General features: G+C 37.8%; 1 protein-coding gene across 2 annotated transcripts; it reads right to left on the bottom strand.

Annotated features, from left to right (window-relative positions):
• Positions 1-764: 764 nt before the first annotated feature.
• scrn2 (secernin 2) lies at positions 765-13,386 on the bottom strand. 2 transcript variants are annotated; one of them, XM_042484324.2, is made up of 9 exons: positions 13,229-13,386; positions 12,405-12,567; positions 10,578-10,759; positions 9,810-10,009; positions 7,728-7,943; positions 6,936-7,101; positions 5,177-5,357; positions 3,109-3,265; positions 765-1,164 (listed from the first exon to the last, which is right to left on the bottom strand). In XM_042484324.2, the coding sequence occupies exons 2-8, from the start codon at positions 12,564-12,566 to the stop codon at positions 3,113-3,115; spliced, it is 1,260 nt and encodes a 419-aa protein (XP_042340258.1). In that variant the 5' UTR covers position 12,567; positions 13,229-13,386; the 3' UTR covers positions 765-1,164; positions 3,109-3,112. The 2 variants fall into 2 exon arrangements, with proteins under 2 accessions (XP_042340258.1, XP_042340257.1); XM_042484323.2 differs by lacking the exon at positions 13,229-13,386 and adding an exon at positions 12,785-13,138.
• Between the last annotated feature and the right edge of the window lie 1,960 nt (positions 13,387-15,346).

Here is a 15,346-nt window from a genome sequence, read left to right as displayed (position 1 = left end):
CGCTATTACTGGAGTGATGATTTGTGCTGATTTCGTCTCATTATTTTGGTCATTACTTGCCACTTAATGTACAAATTAATTGTAGGGACCACTGAATGTACTGTTTTAAAACTGTCAATAAAATATAAATTATACACATAAATATGTGTGTGTGTGTGTGTGTGTGTGTGTGTCGTCATGCACAAGAACAGAATCAGCTTAGTTTTTTCTGAAATTAAATGGTTTATAAAATCCTAAAAAATGGATGTTATTGTTGCCATGCTTGTTAAAATTCTATTCTGTCCAGAATAGCATGGATGTTGTCACTTGTACATTTTTTAACTTGAATAATGGATTTGAATCAGTCCAATTGAAAATGACCAACCTGAATTTATTTATTTGATATTTCAGCTTAAATAAATAAATAAATAAATTGCAAATATTTGCAAATAATTTTTAATTTCAAAGAGGGGAAATAATTTTTGAGGTAAAATATTTCAATGATATGAATCTGTTGTATTTTAGATTTCAATATTGATTATTAAGTAGCTGATACTTTACAAATACTTATGTCTTTTATTTGCTTCCATTATAGTAGCCTCCAAAAAGTTTAATTTGTATATGCAGTATTAATAATTTCTATTTTAAAAAAATGATATTTGATGTCTGTGTATCAATACTTTTTTTGTTTAAGTGTTGTCAAATTTTATACATTACATTAAAATTATAAACACCTTTATCCGCACAACATAGATGGCCAGAAAGCTCAACACACACACACAGGACAGACTAAGCACATTCTTTATTAAATCTTTCCCTACAGGCAGCCATCAAATGACAACCCACTCATTTGCAACAACAAACAAAAAAGTTAAACAAACGCCACTCTCACAGTATTTGTGCAACTTCACACAGCTCGCTCTACATACAAGCGCTTGTGTAGTCTACATCATTAAAGGCCTACTCACTAACGAGGTGCACTCATGGCTCCCTGGGTGATACAGATGATGAATTTGCTCCAATCACAAGTGCAGTTTAGACATTTAGTCCGTGTTAAAGATGGAATGGTGTCAGGGACGAGTGTTGTGAGAGTGAGGGAGAGGCCAGTCAGACAGGAACACACACAACAGTCCCAGGGCGCTCTCCTGCAACTCTGCGAGCGTTAGGGATGTCCACCTGAGGGCGCTGCAACAGAGGAGAGTTACACAGAGCGTATGTTAAGCACTTAATGAGCTTTGCTGGGAGCACAGCCACACTTCCACACAAGGTTATTTCTATATTTGCATGCAAAGAATGAGTGAGGGCAGCAGAAACGCACACTGAAAAATCAAACACTTGATATTAGGATCAAAAAGTTCTCATAATGGCTTCGACCTTTTGATTTTGCTGTCTAACTGCGGAAAAGCTGTCACTATCTTGTTTGTCTTGCATGATTTGACTTAAACAACATTTTTTAAAGTACTGCGTGTCAAAAATCACACATTAGATGACTGTTATAATCACATTTCACAACACATTTTGCAGACTTTAATCATCAATTTTCAGATTTCTGCCTCAAACCAGCTCAGACTGCAGGATAATGCTCAGATAAAGCAGTAAAATTCATGGTAATGACTTTGACTGGTCTTACAATCAGTTAGGAGGCGAGACACTTAAATCCTCCATGGTTGCATAATCTGTTGGGTTTTTGTTTTGTTTTTTTAAGAGTGAAAATCAGACTTTCCATGATCTTGAAAATCATCAAATTGGGTTTGACTCAGACGCTGTATTATTTAGCGTGTTCTTTAGAAGTGAGAATAGGTCGCAGATGTGCAAATTACAAGCAAGTCTCAACTCTTAACCTTCAAGTCTCAAGCAAATCGACTGGGAATTCTGTAAGTTAGAAAATGTGTTTAAAATATTAACAGCATAACAATCAGGAGCCCAGGCAAGAAAACCATGTATGAACTCTGTGATTTCACTTACTGAAGTTTTATTTCTATGAATTAGCTGTTTTAAAATGCACTAAAGATCGTCATAAATACAAAATGTATTAATATGCTGAAGGCAGAATTTGAACCATATGGTCCCAGTGTGTCACAGTGTTCCTCCGTGGTACTTTCATTGATTTGATTTGATTTTTTCAGAATTGATTTAAGCAGAGTCTAACTTAGCTTAAATCTCCCATTGGAATTTTTAGGTAAAGTTTGACCCACCAATAAGCTACTTAGCTTGCTAAAAAGACACATGTACCATTCTTTGTGGATTTTGTTATAAAGTTGGATGTTTGGGTGCTCGTGTTCCTTGCATATTGCTTTTCTTTTACACCACTCTCATCAAAAACATAATCATCGAATTTGAATTTTATCACTTTTAGATTAGCCCCCTCCACAATAGCTGCCTCATGTGTTGTGGATTATGGGCTACTGTTATTTTATTTTGTTGATCTGTTCTGTACACACGACGATCTATTACAAATCTCTTGGGAGAGGGATCCCTTCTGAGTTGCTCTTCCTCAGGTTTCTATCATTTTTGTTCTCAATTAAAGTTTTTTTGAGTTCTTCTTTATCGGCTGTGAGGGTCCAAAAGAGAGGGATGTCATATGTTGTAAATTCCTCTGAGGCAACTTGTGATTTGTGATATTGGGCTTTTTAAATAAAACTGGCATTTATATTTAATTTAAATATCTAAAAAAAAAAATGCAAGTATTTAATGAAAAGAAATCATTTTGAGTCTACTGTCTCAAGTCTAAGGCAAGTCTCAAGTCACGAATACCAACTTAACGTCAAGTCTTTTGTAAATGTTGGTCAAGGAAGTCTCAAGTCCTTAAATCTGCGACTCGAGTCTGACTTGAGTCAAGTCATGCGACTCAAGACCCAAATATCTGGTGGTCTAAAGTTTTGCAAGGATCCACAATCTACCGAGTTAACAAAGAAATGACTCACTTCTCACCTCTTCTTAAGGAGCTTTTTGCACCATTTTCTACATGTTTCTCTATACTGAAAATATATTCTATAACCTGTAGTGCCAATAAAAGTCAATGTATTATCATAATCATGCATATTTATCACTATATTTAATTTTTCCCTAAACAGCGTGAACACATTCATGCCTGATTCAACACCAAAAACAGTTCTCAAAGCCTCCCACCTCCTCATTGGTAGAACTTAATCTCTGTGTCCACGCAGTCAAAAAACAAGTCCCCCAGTTCCTCCTCTGGGATCTCTCCACTCAGCATGGCTGAAATCTCACTGACACACTGCGACTCCAGTTCCCTCAGGATCTCGTAGGCAGCTAAACCCTCGTCCTGACAAAGAGAGAAAAAGACAAGAGGGGTGTCAAAAGAATAATAACATCTGTGCCCAATAATATTTGCATATTGTATGTTAAAACCTTCTTAAAGGGACAGTTCACCCCGAAATCTAAAAGACTAATTTTCCTAGTCAGTCTAGATTGTTTTGATGTGAGTTGCCAAGTGTTGGAGACATCAGCCGTAAAGACTGAGCACCACAAACCAAGTCCCTTGTAGTTCCATTATGTTGGAGAAAAGGCAGACATTTCTATTGCTGATATTTCCAACTGACACCAAAACAATCTAGATTGATGAATAGCACTACAGGTAAGAGAGTAAATATATATTTTTGATTTGGGTGTGAACTGTCTCTTTAAGCAGCAGAATGACTATATCCTGAACTATAGCCAAGCGCCTTAATGAAATATCGCGTACATTTACAAGAAACCAGCTCTCACTCTTTTGTCCTTTTGAAAGTTTGATTTCTTTCGAAAACATGGGGAAAGATGAAATTAGCAACTCGGCATGAAATGTAAGGCAAACTGCAAAAAAATAGTAAATGGTGACAAAAAAGTTACCTTAAAAAATTAGTTTGAAAAAAAAGGGCAGAGAAAGTCAATAGAAAATTATCGCACTACTGGAGAAAAAAATCAAGAAAATTACATTTTGAATTATTAGAAATATATATTCAAAATTAGGTTATTATTATTAATTTAGAACTTTTTACAAGTCATTTTCTGTTTTAGTTCTTTTACTTTTTTGATAATTTGATTTAATTTTCTTTTAACTTTTTACTAATTGCATGCTAAAAAAATTAAGTTGCTCATTGCCTCCTTTTCATGTTTTTGAAAGCCAATTTGCTCAAGTTTTAAATGGTTAATTTCCAAAGTATAACCAAAAGGACCCTTCAGAGAAATTAAACTCTTTTTTTTTCATAACTTTCACTGGCCTGTTTGTTATTGTGACCAAGTCTTGCTCAAGGAGAAATCTGGTTGCAGGAGAGGTGACTTGTTGCAAAAAAACTACGGTGGAAGTGTCGGGAGTGTCGGAAACAGTTTGTTATGTTGGAGTACAGAAAGTACAGAAAGCCAAACTCACTGTTATCTAAAAGCTTTTAAATGCCATTGCTAAATATTTAGCTGGTTTAAACAATGTGCAAAAGACTGCTAGATGTCAGAGTGAGACTTTTGTTGCGAAGAAACAGACCAGATGAAGCAAAAGTAGGTGGAAAAGCACTTCACTTCACTGTAGGGTTCTTTTTGTAATGTTGTCAGACTGTTATTATGGAAATCTGAGCACTTTTTTAAAATGATGTCTCTTTTTTTATCAGTTGAATCGACATTCGACATATGTTTGTTCCTTTTTTAAATGGTGTTTTGCAGAGAAATTTTAATGACAGTGCTCGCCTCCCCACGCACAAATGTTCCACCAAAATAAGTTCCCCCTGACACTATTTTCCAAGAGCACCGTCCCTGCATCCTCTGCTTAGTGCTGCCCGAGATTATTATGATTGGTTTAAAGAAAAACAAACAATCCAGAGTTTTTACTCTGTAGCAGAATGATAATATGTGCATTCAGCCCTTTTTCTAGCTCTGACAATGTGGAGATAGGTCTGGCTACTCGAGACGATCATGATTGAAACCCTGTTGTTTGGCTTTGATTGTGTACTTGTAGTGTTTATGTTTAGTCTACACTCATGCCATGTGTCTTGTCTGCACTAACTGTGAGGTCCTGTTGTGTTTTTCTCTGCAGTGGGAGTGTCGATCCTGTGCTGAACGACTCGCCGGTAATTTCTCAGCAACACCTGACCAGTTTAACTCTCAATAAAATCAGCCTTGAATGTTTAAATGAAATGAATTTGCGCTCCCAGCTCTGCCAGGATCTGCACAGGACTATCATTGACCTAGGTCATCCACCAGTGCCCACCGGGTTGGTCTCCATGGTGTTGAGCGCCACCTGGTGGGCCTTGTACAGGTCATGTCTGCGGTCCACCTGGCTCTGAAAGCGCGGCTGCTTCCTGACAGGGTCGTCTGGGCCGAACTGTGGGGAGACCACCCTCGGCACTGGAGTGTAAAAGTCCGAGAAGACAAAAGGCTTGAATATAGACCTACCAGGGTGAGGGAGGGGTGGGTTAACGGGGAGAGGGACAGGAAAGAGAGAGAGGCAGACTCAGAAACACCCACCGACCCAAACTGGAGACAGAATGCAGGAGAAGCAAAGATGAAAAGAGAAAGAATATTTGGGAAATTTAAATGACATTTCAATAAAAAGAAATATAAAGGGATAGTTCATATTTTTTATAGTTGGGTTGTATGAGGTTGTTGTCCATAGTCTGTGTGTTGCATACAGTAGATGTCAGTTGGCATGCGCCCAGCTTGGAAAAGCAAGCTCACGTTCGACACAGAAACCACGCAGCGTACTGCAGTGAAGGAGTCAGCAGCGAAATGTATTCAAGCCACCTAAAAAGTCCCACCTAAAATTAACAATATCAGTTTCTATTATATTCTACATTTAGAATATTTTCACCACTTCACCTTATGATCAGCATTGATTTTCACGTATCAAATGAGGCTGCTATATCACTCTCTTCAAAGCCAGACTCCATTGACAAAAACAGTGATTTCATGTACCTGACCAGAGGAGCTGCTGTTCTGCTGCTGCCTCGATCAGTTAGTTTGTTTGTATTATTGTGTGAGTCTGGCATTTAAAAGGGTAAGTTAGGATTCACCAAAGTTACACAATAACAAAAACTAACTGATTAAAGCAGCAGAAGACCAGCACTTCTCATGTTTAGCAAGCTTAAATTACTACTGTTGTCAATGGAGTTTACTACTTTACTACTTTTACTTTACTGTACTTTTTGAAGGGGCTAAAAAAGTTTTGCTGCTGCTTCATTATATTGTATATTGTAGTATATTGCTTGCTTCTCCAAACTGGGGGCATGCTGACGGACATCTAGCCTATTATGTGTAATACACTGACAATGGATGAGTATCTCAAACAACCCAACTACTATAAATCCAAACTATTCCTTTAATGTAAATACATTTTGCTGCAACTGATCAATCATTTTTGAGTTTCTTTTTTTCTTAACCTTTTACTGCCTTTTCAATGTTTTTTTCCCAGAAAAAATCATCCACACACCAGGAATGAAACCTGCTGATAAGTTTTTGCATCGATATCAAATGTAACGCTGGTTGAGTAATATGTCTCAGCCCAAAAACATGCAACAGAACTGAATACATAACAATAAAGCAGAGTCAAACATTTAAAAAATGTTGGCTCCCTCATGGTGGGAGGAAGTGTCTGGGGTAAAAATTCAAAGTAGCAGTGACATATTTATGCACAGTGGTGGTCTAAACAGCCATGGAGGTAGCTTGAAACACATTTTGTATGATTTTTAAAAATATATCAGAGTGGTTCTCAGAGTTTTTCTGTCATACCCCCCTTCAGGAGTCAATAAAGGGTTAGGGTTACCCTACAATTTTTATCAGGCATTCACAATAATTAACTAATAATAAAATGAATAGATTAAAAATGATCCATGTTTAATTTTAGTGAAAAAAAAGGTCAGCATGATGGCGTCAGTAAACTTTTGTTTGTTTTCTCTTTATAAATCCCATTTCCCTTTGTCATCCATGCCCCACCCACAGTGGCTCTACGCGCCACAGTTTGAGTGACATACCTGGAGGGGTCAGGGGTGGCAGTGAAGAAGTGGATGCAGGGCAGGCTGGGGTCTCTGGGCAGGACAGACACCATGCTGCCCGTGGTACAGAAACCTCCTGAATCCATGCAGATGCCGCTGGGCTTGTCCCTCAGAATGGACATCATCACCTCTGCCGTCACTGAGCCTGAGACCAGAGACAGCGCAGGAGACACAGGCTAGAATTAACGGCTGGTTGACGATGAAAACGAGAAGACTCGTTGCTGTAACTATTATATTCCATTAATGCTGTCTGTCTATAACTGAATGCTGCATGGACAGACATGTTTTAAAGGGGATGTCCACGGGTATACTTTATTTGCAAAGCACCTTTCATACAAAAAACACAGCCCAACGTGCTTTACAACGAAACATTACATGCACCAAGTGAGTCACATAAAGACATAATAAAACCCACATGTAAAAATATGATAAGATCAGAACAGAATACATAGAATGCATCTGCAAATGGATAAAACCCACTTGATAATACTAGTAAAACAGTACAGAATGCATAACTTAAGATGGAAAAGCAAACCCAATGAGATTATAATAATAAAAATAAATCTAAAAATAGAGCGTATAAAATGCAGAAAATGAAAGAAACATTTTAAAGAGGTGCAGCAGTGTGTGTATTTGCGAAGCAAAGTGCAAAGCAGTTAAGTCAGGCTAAAGTGAAGAGATGAGTTTTTAGTTTTCGTTTAAAAATATTTTGCCAGGTGGCAAAATACGTAGCCGGTATGTTCCAGAAATGTAGGACTTGAGCACCCTCACCATCATGTTGCTGGAGTAGCTCTGTCCCTCCCTTGTAGCGCTGTTTGGCCAGCTCCATCCTGGCAGGCGGATCCTCCGGACTAAACACCTGAGAGAAGTTGAACTCTCCCTCGCCGTCCCACCAGCCCTGAGCCTGAGCCACGCTCCGCAGCTCCGGGTGCTCGGCGGAGACCTCGGCACCGATGGTCAGCTGGTTGGAGATGTTCTTTACACCCTCTGAGGACAGAAAGTGGAGATGCAAAGTCTCCTACTTGAAAGTGCAAGATGTTTAAAATTTTCCACTAATTAGCCAGAAACATGCTGATTGTGTAATGCGTGCACATTTGAGCTGTATCTGATACACACTGATCACGGCAGGTGGCAAGGTTTATCTCCAGTTGAAAGAGAGATCACGACCTGGTGAATGAGGGTCTGTCTCTTCACCACAGTTTCAGGATTCCTTCGTCTATTTTAAATGATCTATTTTAGTTTGTCTTTTAATTTATCCTTAAAGTATTCTTTTTTTCTGTGTCGATCGTGTTTAATTCTATTATTAGTACTCTTATTTCTGTGTTTACTGCTAGTATTCTTTGAATCACATTTACTCTTATTGGTACAGGTTCTTTTGTTTCTGGTTGTTTAGTTGTTTTGTAATTGTTTCTCTCTTGTTTAATTTTACTTTAAATTTAGTCTGGCCTTAGCTTGACATTATCGTTTGGCTCCTATAGTTATGCTGCCTCTGCAAGATTAGTAGTAGTAGTAGTAGTAGTAGTAGTATTATATGACATGTCTCTATACGCTGTGGTCTCAGGTTAAAGTACGAAAAATGGATAAAGAGACTTTTTTAATTTCATGTGGATTTTCAACACTTCTGTGTGGTTTAGTGTTGATTTCCTCTGCAACACTTATTAAGTATCCAAGCACTCAATGCAAAAGTCTGGTTGAGTCCTGCAGATGCTGTAAGCTGTGCTAGCAGTGTGGCTTTATGGATGGAAGAGGTGGTCTGCTGCTTGGTCCAACACTCAAGTCCACACTGAAGGATCTCAACAACAACTCAATGCAATGCCTGATTGATTTTGGCAAAGCCCAGTTAAAATTTTAATTTGTCTTTGCTTTATGACCACAGCTATTGTGTTGTCAAAAATGCTCAGTCATTTACTAAAAGAGCTGTGCGCTTCAGTTTTTAAATAAACGCAGGACTAAATAGTGCATTAACTGAGGCTTTTTTCAGCCTTGGATTAATACATCTTTGGTGCTCTAGTGAGACTAAAATCACCACATTTATATCTAAGCGAAATTGCTGACTTTAGCAAATGAAAAAATGGGGCTGTTAATCTTTAAGCTGTCTTGGTCAGTGACTCAACTCTTGGTTGTAAAGTATTCTATTATTCTGTCGTCTTAGTTCTTGGTTGTATATTGTATTTTCATTTTTATATAATCGTATATAATCTTTTTGCTGCATTTGTGTGCACGTGGCATCTGTTGTATTGTATTTCAGCTGCTATACTTTAAGTTTCACCCAGTTCTTCTTCATGCAGAATGAGGAAAAGGAAAACATAAAAGATGCCATGTGCGGTACAGATTGGATCTAAATAAACGCAACAGCAAGAGATGATGCTGCATACAAAGTACAAATATCAGCCAACACACGGTCTAACTAGATACTGTATTTGGATTAGACCTCATTATTTCTTATTATCCTCACACTCTTTGAGTTTTTCCTGCAAAAATTGCTCAAGACACATTAAAGGGATATACACACACATATAGTGCAAGGTTTGAAAGAAGAAGTTTGAAAGAGAAAAAAATTATGTGTCTGTCCTTATTCAGTCAGTAAGTCAGTCAAAGTGAGACGGCTGGTTATTTTCCTGAACAAAATCAAAACAGAAATCTGTTAACAAGTAACAACTGAGCTTCCAATCTGTACAAAGGTTTGCATGCAACATTTAATAAACATAAAAAAAACAAACAAAACACAGAGCACAGTTCAATACGAGAGAGAAATCAGAGGTCAAGTCATGTATTGAGCGACAAATTGCAAATATTATTCATGTAATCCATCACTCTGCACCCTAAACGTGTAACCCTCCACCTCCTCCTCACCTGTGACCTTCTGCGCCACCCACAGCCGTCCAGCAGTTTCCAGGACCCAGGCCTCGGTGCGGTCCACCAGGAGGAAGGTGTTGTGGTAGCTGAAGGGCTCGGGGTCCTCCCTGCACTGCCCCCCCTGGCCGTGCTCCTCCAGGAGGCCTGTGATCACCGTCAGAGCCGCCCAGGCGCTGTCACCGCGCTCCAACCCAAGTCTGACGACCAAATCACGCTCCATTACCTTTAAGTCTGCCTCTTTACACGTCATCAATCATTCAGTAATACATTCTAGTTAGTTTTTAATGGGAACAATTCTTTCATTTTTACACACTGATCTTCTTTCATCGATTAATTTCTGTATTGTTTTATCAGATTATCATAGTAAGTAACCATGACGACACGCTAATGTTGTTGCTGGTGCTTATACGCTTATAGCCATATGTTTTGGATGAAATGATCCCTTATCTGAAAATCACTTGATGATTCTTCATGCTGGCTGAATATTTCTATAAACAGAGATGAATAAGAGTGCTGCACTTCAAAAGTATTTAATACACCTGTCATAACATGCTCACGACAATCTACACACCCTTCCGATTAAAGCCTGAAGGGATTAACTTAACACTAACGCTGAATAGTTCCTATCCAAACTGTATTTAATTAGGATGCAGTCAATAGTTGCTTCCATCAGCTTGGATTAGTTTTTCTTTATTGCTAAAATTAGATAAGCTGTTAATCATTCATTCTTTTTCAATACAGAGTCAAAAGGTTTTCCGTGCTCACCTGACGAGGTCCATGCCCAGCAGAGCCTCTCCGGGGGTGACGGGCTCTCGGGTCCAGACAGCCTCATTCCCGATACAGACTCCCTGGTCATTGGCTCCCATTTCAGCGCCCCACATCCAAGCAGGTTTACTGAGGACGACAGCGTGGGTCTGCTCCACCTGAGGGATCTGGATGTATGTGCACTGCAGACAAAAAAAGGAGAGATTGACTGAGAATGAGGAACAAACCAAAGCGATGCTTGTGATTAATTTGAGGTCCCGTTGCATTGCACAAACCATTTCACATCCTGCAGTAAGCAAAGCTGACACACTTATATTGGCCAAAATTTTCAATATCAGGGAAACTCAAAAGGGTAAAATTAGTCACAATTTCTTGCTGCACATAAAGGTGCGCATATAGGTGTTATTTTAGGGTCTAAGTTTTAGAACAATACCCAAGTTTTATTTGTGGCAACATTTTAAAGTTTACCCAACATAATATAATCCACTGTATTTAGGTGGAGGAATCAGATTTGTCAAAAATTGGACAAATAAAATCCACAGTGCATAACCAGATACCACTAAGGATAGTAAGTGATGTGATTATTGCCAAGGATGAAAAGCACCTACTCATGCCAATGACACATTAATTAATTTTAATTAATTTATAAGCCCCTATGTGTTTTGACATGTTCAGAGAGAGAATGGAAAACTTGGACAAGAGGAACTGTATCAAGAATTTGTTAAAGTTACTCATCTGCACATGCACTTTTTAGGTCATTTTAAAATTATTTGGCTGGGGGGGGGTTTACAAGCTTTTTTTTGGACAATTTACATTTGCTTCTTCTACATTTAAATTGCTTGTTGTGCAATTTTCTTGTTGTGTTAATAAATCTTTTTTAAAGCAGTCTCATTTTTAGTTATCATTTCTTGATGCAAGCTATTTTTAGTTTTTGAACAAATCAAGCTTTTAAAAAGAGATGAGGACATGTCTCCAGTGTCTCCAGTTAATATGACACCTATGTTTACTGTATCAGTCAGTATTTCTTCCACTGAGTGTTACACAAACTTGAGGTGGAAATGAGAAAGGATCGAATTCCTTTCCCTTAAACATTAACAGGACAGAGTGTTTCTGCATAAAGTCTCCTTAAAATATTTCACAACTCTCAGAGTTATTGTGAATAGAAGGGGTCGACTGATATTAGTTTTTCGGGGCCAGTTCCTCTGCCGATTATTAATAGTTAATGAGACCGATAACCAATATTTGGAACCAGTATGCACTTACAATAAAAATGAAAATATTTCTGTCAATATTTAGGATTTGGAATATAACAAAATCCAACATAAAACTATGTTTAAATGCCTGTTTCATCAAAATTGAGACTTTCAGCATCATATAGATCATAGAGATCCTGGTAACTTGTTTTTCAAGTTACCAGGAAATGTGAAAATTTAAATTAAAAATTTATTCAAAAAATAGCTCCCTGAGGTTTTACAATGTAAAACTTCCTCCCATGCTGACACTTTCTGTGCCCTTTTTATTTGATTAATTTTATCAGTGATCATGAAAATAAAAATGCCGATAGAGCTAATCAGCAAAATGCCAAATATTGACCATGATAATCAGCCAGGCCTATAATCTGTCGACCCCTTGTGAAGAGTAATGCATTAATACTGTGAGAAGAAATATATTATTTGTATTCTTAACTAATTTTCTGCAATGCACCAAGCTGTGGAGGTCTGCAGTGTGTATCAGTGAGCTTGTTTATTTCAGTGATGCCTGCTGTCAGTCAGCTGCACCAGCATACCAGCAGCACTGTGGAGCTGCAGGAGTCCAGAGCTGCTTTACCTCCAGTATGGAGCCCGGAGGATGGGATGCTGCAAGGTAGTGGGCCACCTCCTGCACCTCATCCCGGGGTCGGTCTGAGTTCTTCCCAAAAATCACATGGTCATCGCGAGATCCAGGGGGCAAGGAAACAAAACAATCACATGACATGGGAGCCTCTGCCATCCTAAAGAAACATAAAAAAAGCACCAGTAATGTTAGAAGTGTGGATGTAATCAGAAGTGATCAGATGCAAAATAAGCAGATTTGCGCAAGTCATGTAAACAACCGGCCTTCAAACTAATGATAAGAGTCTGACAACGCGTTTGACAACCGACACAAGTGAGCCTACACCCTTCTGACCATAATGTGCATGTGTGAAGTCAAGAGGAAGAGTCTCCCACCCTGCTTTTTTCTGCAGAAAGACACATTCAACCGGTGCACTGCCCATCCCTTTCACACAGGGATTAGGAGGCAGTCTTGTGCAAAGCACTTTATTGACTGTAATCTTCACAAATCCGTCCGCCACGTTGCTCGATTATCGCTCTCGTCTCGCATTTTGCGACCGTGAATCGCTTCCGATCCGGAAATAATGTCGCCAAAAGTGCGCTGATCGCAGATGTCGCCTGCGGTTGTTCTCGGTTTGTGCTGAGTGTTTCTTGCAGACACAGATTAGGCCTGACTGAGCGGAGTGGCCACACTGTCACTCCCCGTCTCTCTCCGGAGCAGCGACGCGCCTGTCGCTTCGTGTCATTCCGCCTTTATCTAGGCTTCAGTAAAAGGCTCAACTTCAGGGATAATAGTCTGTAAACTAGAGTTAGGTCTGTGCTGCAATAGAAAATGTTTACCTCTTTTTTTCAATGGTGAGAGCTCGCGGCCGGCTGCGAGAAGGCAGGTTGGAGATAGCGAGTCACGTGACCGAGAAATCCAAAAGGTATGTACTTAAAGGTCTCGTCTCGTCTGGCCACAAGCACAGCTCACCGTCTCACCCGGGAGTCCAGTCCACACCTGTGGAAACATGATGATCTTCATCAGGAGTCTGCCTCACCTCAGCCTGTTCGTCAGGGCTGAAACCCCAGCATGCTCCTCTTCACTGCATCCTGCAAGTTTTTATTATCCAGCAGTTGTGGAAGAAGTATTCAGACCCTTTGCTGAAGTAAAAGTACTAATACCACCATGTAAAAACACTGTTTTGAAAGTTAAAGTCCTGCATTGAAAATTTTCCTTAAATAAATAAAATAAATAAAATAAATTCCTTAAGCAAGTATGTATATTCAGGGGAAACTATTAAAGGTGAGTACTAAAAGTAAAAGTACCCAATGCAGAAAAGAATCAAATGAATAAATAAATAAATAATCTAAAAAAAACACACACACACACACCCCAAAATACTCAAAATTGTAAAATAAATAAAATATTTCTAAAAACTCACAATTTTTATAATATTTAAACAACACCCCAAAAAAGCTCACAATTATTTAAAAACACTGTGATCAAAACCTCAAAACTAAAACATATTTAAAATAAAAATAAATAAAAAACACCCCGAAAAACCTTACAATTATTTTTAAACAATATAAACAACAAGCTAAACGTAAAAATGATTTGAAATATAAATAAACATCCCAGAATCTCATCATTATCAAAAAAGAAAAAAACACCCACATAACTTAGGTTATCAAATTAAGCATCTATATTAAGTATGATATTAAGTTATCAAAATAGTTGGCAGTTAATTTTCTGTCAATGTCTGAACTAATCATTGCAGTTGTACTTGTATAAACTGTTTGGTAATTTAATTTATAACAAAACATCACATTCTATTCTTCTAACTCTTCTTATGTTTTTCATTCAAAAATCTTAATATGTAAAGTAACTAAAGTCTTCAGATAAATGCAGTGAAGTAGAAACTACAATATATTCCTCTTATATGTAGTGGAGTTAAAGTTTAAAGTGACATGAAACAAAAATACTCATGTACAAGTACCTCATATTTGTACTAAAGTAGAGTACTAGAGTACTAAATGTACTTTCTTACATTCCACCACTGTAATCCAGCGATGCTACTAAGGAAGTAAATACAGTTGTTTTTTCTTCATTTATGCCCTTTCACCTTATTTATTTAGCCCATATCACCATTTAGACACATGGCACTTCAAAGTGATTTACCGGGGCAAAGAAATATGGTAAATATAAGCTAATACATTAAGAAAACATTGTAGAATTATAAAGTGTGTGAAAATTTAAGAAGAGAGAGAAAAATGAGAAAGAAAAAATACACTGAAGGGCAATTAAACAAGCAAAGCCAGCAAAAAGATTTGCTGATTAAAGAAAAAAAATATGTTGCTGTATATTAAAATAAGAGTGCATAAAACTGTAATTAAATGAAAAATATTTGTTCCATCATAGTTGCTGATTATCAGCATGAGTTCATGTCTGTGTGACTCAAAATGATGAGCTGGACAAAACGTCTCACCTTGCATTTACATTTTCATGAGAAACATCACAAACTGCCAGAGTTCAAGGGGCAGAGACATTTTTACAAATGAAGTTCAATTCTCAGTCACACAGAGTACCACTCAACCTGTAAAAAGTGCCTTTTCATGTGTTTTGTGGCACTTTAGAAAGTTTGATGTCATCATGGTTTTGACTGTGAAGAAGCATTAATAATCAATCTTAAATTATATAGCACTTTTCAAATAAATGAATGCACTTCCAAGTTTTTTTTTACAAGAGACTGACAAAAAGGATGTCTAAAAACATGTAAATAATATTACACATAGTAAATAGTAATAAGTAATAGTAGGCTCCACATTGCAGTAGTAATAGTAGTGCATAAAATGTAGCACATAGCAATAGTGCACGTTGTAGTTGTATGCCTAGTAGTATGTAGCACATACACATAGTAAAAAGTCAGCTTGTAAAATAAAATAGAATAAATTAAATCACAATTATCAGCAATAAAA

Source organism: Plectropomus leopardus, chromosome 3, assembly GCF_026936395.1.
Source record: "Plectropomus leopardus strain MGB_pleo_1.0 chromosome 3, ASM2693639v1, whole genome shotgun sequence".
Lineage (NCBI taxonomy): Eukaryota > Metazoa > Chordata > Actinopteri > Perciformes > Serranidae > Plectropomus > Plectropomus leopardus.
The sequence above is the reverse complement of the archived record's forward strand: the minus strand, read 5'-3'. Positions and strand labels throughout refer to the sequence as shown.

Bases quoted from the DNA above. Each gene is read 5' to 3' on its own strand.
- scrn2 (XM_042484323.2), bottom strand. From the start codon at position 12,831: ATGGGCAGTGCACCGGTTGAATGTGTCTTTCTGCAGAAAAAAGCAGG. The intron at 10,760-12,404 runs GTAAAGCAGCTC...TTTTGTCTGCAG, and splicing joins CTCCGGGCTCCATACTGGAG to TGCACATACATCCAGATCCC. The intron at 3,266-5,176 runs GTGGGCACTGGT...TCTCTTTGTCAG, and splicing joins ACACCATGGAGACCAACCCG to GACGAGGGTTTAGCTGCCTA.